The 9,418-nt window shown below is 42.0% G+C and overlaps 2 protein-coding genes across 2 annotated transcripts in view; one reads left to right on the top strand and one right to left on the bottom strand.

Moving 5' to 3' along the window:
• The first annotated feature begins 1,521 nt into the window (after window positions 1-1,521).
• LOC147010418 (uncharacterized) lies at window positions 1,522-7,549 on the top strand. The gene has a single exon (XM_085860677.1). The coding sequence runs from the start codon at window positions 4,706-4,708 to the stop codon at window positions 5,444-5,446; it is 741 nt and encodes a 246-aa protein (XP_085716803.1). The 5' UTR covers window positions 1,522-4,705; the 3' UTR covers window positions 5,447-7,549.
• Window positions 7,550-7,684: 135 nt separating this feature from the next.
• The window catches only part of LOC147010417 (collagen alpha-3(VI) chain-like), a 43,989-nt gene continuing 42,255 nt past the window's right edge, over window positions 7,685-9,418 (bottom strand). The window contains exons 16-17 of the mRNA XM_085860676.1: window positions 8,461-8,478; window positions 7,685-8,243 (exon numbers count right to left, since the gene is read on the bottom strand). Coding sequence (XP_085716802.1) covers window positions 8,236-8,243; window positions 8,461-8,478 — 26 coding nt within the window. The 3' untranslated portion in view covers window positions 7,685-8,235. The remainder of the gene's footprint in view (window positions 8,244-8,460; window positions 8,479-9,418) is intronic.

The following is a 9,418-nucleotide window of genomic DNA, read 5'->3' as shown; positions in this document are numbered from 1 at the left end:
TCCAACTACTCCCTAAAAATGGCTATTTTTTGGGCGTGGCTCCGCCCACAATGGGCGTAGCCACGCCCTCATTCAGGAAAACACAACTCGACATTGATATCGAACACATAACCAAGTTTCATCAAGATCGGATCAAAGTCCACGGAGTTATGCTCTGGACAGACAGACACAGACACACAGACAGAGACAGACACACATACATAACGAATATAGTGGTCACTCTCGCTGGTGCTCGTGAACCAATAATTAGTCTTCATTCGTTTGCTACGATAGCGGGGCCTTTCCCATGATGTCAGAAGCAATGCTTGGAAATACCATCCTTTCAGAAAAGTGATGCCAATTCAGGCTGTTCTGGAATTTCAGGTTCTAAATTCCAGGAACTCAGAATCAGGTTCAAAAACAGAAATAAGTTCAGAAAATCAGGAACCAAAACAGCCAATTTAGGAATAGTCAGAACAAGATTTCTTTGAAGAAAACGTGCGAAGTGGCGTGTGAAATTGAAAGCGTGTCAAAATTCTGTGGAGTCATGGTGAAGTTTTTCGATCCAGATACGCGTGCAAACAATGGCACTCAATTGTATTTATCATGCAGTTCAATAATTCCCACAAACAATCGTCGCCTCCTGGCTTGTCTCAATCTTAGCTGCTACCCTACTATCTGTCACCGCCCATTTCTTCAAAACCTATCTTCTCCCTCAAAATTGACTGAATCAAACTGAATTTTTTTATATGTTGTACATATGACCAATGCGCACAATTTCTTTCGATAAAAAAATTTCGAGAAAAAATATGAAAAAAACAAAAATTACAAGTGGGTGTGGCTCCACCCACAATGGGCATGGGATGCCCATCGCCAGGAAGACAAAACTAGGCATTGATATCAACATCATATTCAAGTTTCATCCAAATCGGATCACATCCCACGAAGTTGTGCTCTGGACAGACAGACAGACATACATACATACAGACACAATGAATATAGTGGTCACTGGCTGGCGCTCGTGAACCAACAAATAGACAGATTACAAAGGGAATGATTTAAAGACTTAATGAGGGCAAATGGTGGGGAAGCTTGTTGACACATTATGTATGGGAGGGGGTCATGATTATCATCTCCTGAACAAACTTCGACAAGTGCTCTGTCCCTTTCACACAGAAACCACACACTTTTGCTGACGATGTACTAATGGAAAAGAAACCTCATTATTTTACACCCATTACCCATTATTCACATCCCCACAACTATATATATATATATATATATATATATATATATATATATATATATATATATATATATATATATATATATATATATATATATCTACATATATATATATCTACATATATACATACATCTATATATTTATATACATAAAGCAGTTGTGTATGTTTGTTTGTCCTCTTGTAACTCGAGAACTACGCATCACAGAGCAAAACTAAAGGCATATTCGGAATCAGCACATCACACAGGTACGACAGCACACCTTAGATGTTTAAAAAACCCCCCCAAAAAAAAAATCGGCGATTTTTTTTTTTGGCCGTTTCAATTTTTCTGCCGCAATTGATTAATTTTCTGTGTCGCGACTTTTTGTATTTACAACCTGATCAAAATAAGACAAAGACAGACCAGTGGATGGACGGACCAGTGAACGTTTACAAAGTTTCTGATCAAAATTTGACTCTCATTTTAAATGCCCTGAAGAAGGAAGAGCTCCATTGGTCCCAAGGCAGCTGCAGCTAAGCGAAAAAACACTAAGAGACAACAGGAGACTGAAGAGGAGCAAGATGCCAGGCTAAATGAATAGGCACAGCAGCAACAGCAGCAGCGACAAAATGAGACTGAAGAGGAGCGATCAGCCAGGATCAATGAACAGGTTCATCGGCAACAACAGCGGTGAGCAAATGAGACTGAAGAAGAGTGTGATGCAAGACTTAAGGCAATGCGTCACCGCACTGCAGAAGCACGAGCACTGGCCCGGGCACAAGAGCACAACAATGCCAACAGGGTGGCATTCACGTATGACCCGGCTGACCCAACAACTCATGCAGACATGGGCCGAATGGACCAAGTCTATACCCACTGCTCTGCTTACAAGATCAAGGGAGAGACCAAGGGTGTGTGCTGAGTGATGGCAAGGTCGTCCTTGAGCCCTCTCCTGCCCTTCCTCCCTTGCTGAAGGAACTTCTCTCAGGCAAAGGTCCCCTCAGCAAGCACTTCCTTGACAATATTCGGATGTATAATGGCAGCTTTGCGAGGATGAGCTTCAGGCACAAGGAAGCTGAAGTCCAGGGCTGGAACCCGAGCTTCTGGATCCAAGGTGGAGTGTTCCACCGCATTGGCAGCTTGCTCCCGCCTGAAGAGGGCCAGCCAAAGTTCCTACAGGTCTACTTCCTGGACTCACACGCCAAGGAGCCACCATGTGAAAATGTGCAAAAAAGTGATTTTGATGTGACACCCCTGCTATACAATTTTTGATACTTGGACCATGTCAGTGGGTGTGTTGGCCACTTGAAAAGTGTTATTGGACACCTCAACTCCATTGCGCAACTTCTGTGGGCAGGTTTTTTTTGATAAAAGGCCATGACTGAAAAAAAACAAAAATTTGGGGGGTAGGGGAAACTAAATTGACCATTCCTCCACAATGGAACACCCTATGACAACAAATTACCACTCATTATCTTTGTCTAGATGTATGCTACAGGTTAGTATCAAGTAAATTTCAATTGGGTGACCTTCGAGGTCACCAAAGGTCAAAAGGTCATAAAGGATCCAGTGCGATACAAAAAATGTCATAGTGCGACTTGGTGGCTTCCATATTGCACAGAACTTTCTTGGGTCTATTGGGTTTTTGATGAAAGAAAGCAGCATTGAAGAGGTACTGGTTGCTCATGATATATGTGGTCAGGGAACAGCTAATAAGGTGATGGCAGGAAAGGACTACTATAAAATGGTTCGTTACCATTCATTGCTAAGTGAGGCTTTCTTCATGCTTAAGTGGGAAGCATTCCAGCGATGGTTGTTCCAGAAAGAGTACACAGATCATGTTGAATCACTTTCAAGTGTCATTGCTGTTAGAAAGAATTTGAGTGGATTATGAAAAACAGGACAAAGACAGTGTCGTGCAACATGTTGGTGATGTGCTTAATCATCTGAAATCCCTCGATACTGCCTGGGAGGAATTTGAGAATTCTTTAGGAAAGACAGCACAGTTGTGGGGAATGTACATAAAAATGGTACTCATTCTAAAGCATTATGTGAATTCTGAGAGAGCTGGCCTTTGGAACCAACACCTCCTGGAGGAAAAAAACACGTTACCATACACTGTTTCGTCTGGACACAGCAAGTACATGTCCTGTCTTCCAATATATTTGAGTGAAATGAACAGCCTTCCCAACTCAGCACCAGATGTTCACAAAGAATTTGAGGCGGGCAACTTTGCAGTCCATCAGACGGAAGGTGCATTCAACGGTGTATGGACAGACCTCGCTTTGGAGCAAACCTACAACAAAGAAGGGAAAACAAGCCTATTTAAGGGAATAACCCAATCAGAATCAGTACGGGAGAAGTATGTAAAACACTGCCCTTCATGACAGCGGTCTCTGAGAGTGTAAAGCAGATGGTGCATATGCAGTCTCCTGGCTCAGACCACCACGAAAAAGTGAATAAAGATGACATGGCAAAAGTTCTTAAAATCAGAGACACTGTGACAGAAAGTATGAGGAATCCATTCGCTCCGACCATTGCAGCTGATAAGTTGGTCAACATTGCAATGGGAGAAATGCTCGCTTCGACGGAAGTTGTAGACTCTAAAAGACTTGGATTTGAGGCAATTGCATATGCAGGTTCCACTGATGCCAAAAGGATAATTACCCCCAAATATATTGACGTTTGCTGCACAACAGAAGCAAAGGGGAAAAAAGGAAGACCCAGTGAAACAATTGGTATCTGAGGAAGGCACAGTTACCAGAGCCCTCTGCTTTACTCAGGAGCTGACGAATGAAGGTAAAATAGAGGCCTTCAGCTACGAATGGTGCGACTACCCTCCATGCCTGTTTGAACCACACATAGCTGGATACACAATGCGTAAAGGAAACAAAGCTGACTTCCGAGATACCCTCCAAAGCAAAGTCAGTGATTCATGCGAGCCAGTCAAAGAATTGCCTCCCTCTGCTTTAAAACCAGTGTATGTCATAGATGCAACAGCATTCATTCAACGCTTCCAAACCCTTGGGGTTAGCGTTTTCACCCAACTTCAAGAAAGATACAAAAACAAGATTTTGAAGATGAAACCGATGAACTGTTCCGAGGTGCACTTTGTCGGTGATAGGTATGACTTTGGTGAAATGAGCTTGAAGGGTGATGAACGGCTTGAGACATGAAACGGGAGCCAGCATACCAGGGTTCGTTCCAAATGACAACATGAAAATACCAGTATGGAATACGTTTGTTTCGAATCCAAGGATCCAAAGCAAACATCTCATCCTGCTGGCCAAAGTCGTCCCTACCAGATGGTTTCAGTCTTGTAATTGGTGTTGATAGCGAGGGAATTTGTGTGACCAACAGCGGTGTTACACTGTTGGAGGATTTGTGCTGCAACACCCATGAAGAGGCAGACACCAGAATATTTGCACATGTAGCCAGCTGTCAGGATAGCAGTATATTCGTCATTCATGCTACTGATACTGATATCATATTACTTGCAATGTATCATTTACCACGGCTCCAAAATGTCAAGCAGTTATGGGTGGAAAAGAACAACCTTTTACTACCAAGTCATGACTTGGTCAGTGAGTTAGCAGAGGCAGTGGACAAGGACCCCTTCGAACTTACTGCCACATTACTTGTTTCCTATGTTGTATCAGGATGCGATTCTGTCAGCTACCCTTTCGGACGAGGGAAGAAGAGAGCGGCCAACGTGGCACTACAACGTGTTGGAACAATGCCACAACTGCCCGATTTCTCACATACAGATTCTTGTGTGGACATCAAAGTGTTCGATGAAGAGAGAGATTACTTTTGTCAGTTGTACTGCAGACCTGGCTGTTCATCTCTCGATCGGTTGCGTGCCCATTTATTTGCTTCCAGCAAACGAGATCTTCGTTCTCTTCCTCCTACTAAGGATGCATTTCACTATCATGTTCATGTTCTCAGAAGTCTTTGTCAAATCAATCTGTACAAGCAAGCAAATCTGTGCAACCCAACCCCTCCACCGCTGCTGGAATACGGCAGACATTTTGATAATACTGGCAGATTAATTCCTGTCATGAAGCGCAAGGATAGTAAACCAGCTTCAGCCAAACTTGCTTTCTGTAAGTGCAAGAAAGCCTGTTTAAAGAACTGCCCATGTGCTAAGGCTGGACCAGCATGTATCATTGCATGCAGCTGTAATGGTGACCGAGCCAAATGTGGTCGGCTGGCTGAGGACGGTGAAGACGAGGACTAGACAACAGTAACTTGTAGCTGGCGGCACCACTTAGGTAATTAATTCTAATAGACGTAGTGAATTGCCTTTTTAAATGCGGCAAAAGTAAACCGTCAATTCTTTCATGCTTTAAGGTGGCATGACTCTTTGTATCTTTGACAAAGCAGTAGTTGTCAGGTGACTGTTTGGCTACTGACAGTGCATTTGAAAGCAAATGTTATTGTAGTGACATATGTAGAAGAGCCTTGACAAGGCAGCTTATGCTGTGTCTGAGCTTGCAATCCATTTAGGGCATGTTACTACCTATATCACTCATTGTCCAAGTAGCATCGACTTATAGGGAGTTGATCGGCAGAATGTAACATCCTAGAATAGTTTTCATCATTTTTGTCTCTCACACATGACACCGCAGTACCTTGTGACATTTTTCAGTCTTTTCTCATCTTTATACATGTATAGCAAATTGACCATTTAAATCATTTTTGCAATAAATGATAAAATTCTCATGGACATTATCAGTACTGTACTTTCACATAACATACATAACCAAAAGTAATGAAAATCCACTTATTTTTTTAGTGATTTTAAGATTTGTGACAATCAATTTGCTGGTCATGGTGCACTTTATTGTGATCCATTTCTTCTCGAAAAACATCAGAGGGATCTAACGAGTTGATTCAAGTGGTATTTTAAGATAAAATCGTATAGGAAGGGGATCTATACAGTATTTCTTTGATAAAAGTGCCAGATTTTGGGCGTGACCCGATTTTTCTGACCTTTTGACCTCTGGTGACCTCGAAGGTCACCCAATTGAAATCTACTTGATACTAACCTGTAGCATCCATCCAGACAAAGATAATGAGTGGTAATTTGTTGTCATAGGGTGTTCCATTGTGGAGGAATGGTCAATTTAGTTTCCCTTACCCCCAAAATTTGTTTTTTTTCGGTCATGGCCTTTTATCAAAAAAAACCTGCCCACAGAAGTTGCGCAATGGAGTTGAGGTGTCCAATTACACTTTTCAGGTGGCCAACACACCCACTGATATGGCATAAGTGCCAAAAATTGTATAGCAGGGGTGTCACATCAAAAAGTGTATTTCTCAGCCTTGGCTCCCAGACTATGTCTGCCAGGAACGACAGCGGCCTCAAACCACACATCCTTGAGATGCCCACAAAGTGGTTTCACCAGAATAACCATCTGTTCCGTGAGCTCAAGACTGCAAAAGATGTACTTGCAGAAGGAGGCAACTCTTAAGAGCGCCAGATCATCATGAGAGAGAACAAGCGACCGCAAGGAGAGCACACACGCCGCTACAACGCCCAGTCTGCACCAGAAGTCGCCATCTTAATGGACAATGAGCCAACAGAATCCAGAGACATTGTCGTAAGACTTCGTGATGGGGCATCAGTGAGCTGCATGCATCTTCTGATGCACTCCAGTATCCGTAGTGTTCCCAAATGGAACAGATGGCTACAGCATCCATCTGGTGGCCGGGTCTGCTACTGGACTTATTGGACGAAAACTCACACAGCTGCAGTACTAGAGCTACCACATCATGGTGAGAGAGGGCAACCACATACTGCAGATGCGACGACTCTTTCAGCAGTTTCTGGTCGATGTCTACTGCAAGATCGAAACAGAGCGACTGGGCTTTATCTGCCGGGAGCAAAAGAACTTGCTGATAACTACGCCAACCTCCATGACAGCCTCATGAGCACTGATGACGAACGTTGACAATGACAAAGAAATGTGAAATGTGCCCAAATTAAATGTGATATATAAATGTGATATAGATTAATCACCACAATTTACCCCTTTCTTATTCATATTTTTTTTGTCCCCGGGCAATGCCGGGTACTCCAGCTAGTACAACACACACACACACACACACACACACACACACACACACACACACACACACACACACACACACACACACACACACACACACACACACACACACACACACACACACACACACACACACACACTCCTCTCAATCTTCAGTTCTCTCTTGTTTTACCCAAAACATCTCTTCACCTTATTTCCCATGACTGTTTGTGTGCCTCCCAAACTTGATTGTTCTGAGTTTGAGTTTGCTTCTCATGAATCCCTTTTTTCGTCAAGTTCCGTGAACCTCTGAAACAATCGGCTCATTGTGTTCTTCGGAGTTTTTCAGTCGGAGAGAAAGCAGCTGTCAGTAATTCATTGAGAAATGTGCAAACTAGGTGTTGTGTTACATTCACTGTGATATGCAATCCAGTTGTGATGGGAATGTTTAATTGTAAATGGATGGGAATGAGAAAAGGCATCGACAGATTGAAGTGAGACATGTAATTGGAGGTGAAATTTGAAAATAGTGGATAAACAGAACATCGAAGAGAGAAGTTCAAATCGTATCTTTACTTATTCCCTGTAAGAAGAATAAAATGGGAACAATACTAGGCCTTATAATAGGATACAGGAGGGGGAAAATTGGGGGTAAATATTGATATTGTCAAAATGAGTAAAAGACAGAAACGAAAGAGAATATCATGAAGAAGAACCCATGGGAGGGGAAAGGCTCATTGAGTGTAGAAATGGTGAGATGGGGAATGGAAGGAGAGGATGGCTGAGCTGTTGCACTTGGAGAATGGAGGGTGAGGTTTGATGAGGTGGGGATTGGAGGGTGATGATTGGTGAGGTGGGGAATGGAGGGTGAGGTTTGATGAGACGGGGAATGGATGGTGGGCTGCACATTGAAGAGTGATGATCGCTGAGCCGTAGAGTGGATGATGAGAGTTGAGTTGACTTTTTGTCTTCTGGCAAATCAGTTAACTGGGAAGAAAAGTTGTTGGGAGTAGAAGATAGAATATGAGAGAATTATATTATTGACAAAATGTTTTTACAATTCATATTTATCCAAAACCAACACAAATAAACAAGCTTGCTTCACGAAACACCATCATGTTCAAATTACCCAAATTCGTGAGACGGAGCATGTCAGTTATCAGTAAATAAAATAACCAGCTGGTTTCCTGTCTGTTCTCCTTACCTTGAATAGTTTGGAATTCTGTTGGTGAGGGGGAAGGAAAGGTAAACAGAGAAACAGAGGTTTTAAAATATACATGTATATATATAAATGTGTTATTCAACAACAACTATATATATATATATATATATATATATATATATATATATATATATATATATATATATATATATATATATATATATATATATATATATATATATATACACACACACACATATACATATACACGTTAGTGTGGCATTCTTGCACACTGCACCTACTCGGGTGCATCAAAGGTACAGACAATAAATACGAGCTCTATATATTTAATTAAGTGGATTGTGAAAGAACTTTATATATATATATATTACACAAGCAAATACAACCTGTCACTTCGCTGAAGGGATTATGAAGGTTAGGTGGGGGGAGGGATGGGAGGGAGAGGGGGAAGTCAGGAGGGGAAGGGGTGTTCTGGACATGTTTGATAGGGAGACGAGGGAAAGCTGGGGGGCGGAAAATCTCTTCCTCCTTCATCTTCTTCTTCACTTATAATAAGGTGAGTCTCATATGAATTAGATTCAGAAAACACTGATTTATACACCGCTATTTAAAGCATCACAAAGGGGGTTGTTCTACTTGCAACACAGGTGAGAAAAGTATATGAAAAGCAGCTGTTATTTCAATAATTTATTTGCATGATTTTTATCGGGTGAAAGTTAATTGTTATTCCTTTTTTTGTTTCTTATTCGCAATTACACAAAGATTGGTATTCCCATCAGCAAAGTGACTGGTCTTACTTGTGGTGGCTTTGAAATGAACAACCAAGCAGCTTGATGAGCACTCACCAAGTGGCTTAAGCACACAAGCAAGCACTCCAACTGAAGGGCTGGCTTGGCAAGTGATGACCGATTGGTCATCTAAAGTCTAAACCCATGCACCTGGAAATGCCCAATGTCCGAATTGGACAAATGAACTTTTT

This window comes from Eptatretus burgeri, chromosome 16 (assembly GCF_056783735.1).
Source record: "Eptatretus burgeri isolate ZD-2024b chromosome 16, Ebu_testis_v1, whole genome shotgun sequence".
Classification (NCBI taxonomy): Eukaryota; Metazoa; Chordata; class Myxini; order Myxiniformes; family Myxinidae; genus Eptatretus; species Eptatretus burgeri.
Note: the sequence above shows the minus strand (reverse complement) of the source record. Positions and strands in the feature narration are given on the sequence as shown.

Excerpts from the sequence above, each read along its gene's own strand:
- LOC147010418 (XM_085860677.1), top strand. The coding sequence starts at position 4,706 with ATGTATCATTTACCACGGCTCCAAAATGTCAAGCAGTTATGGGTGGAA.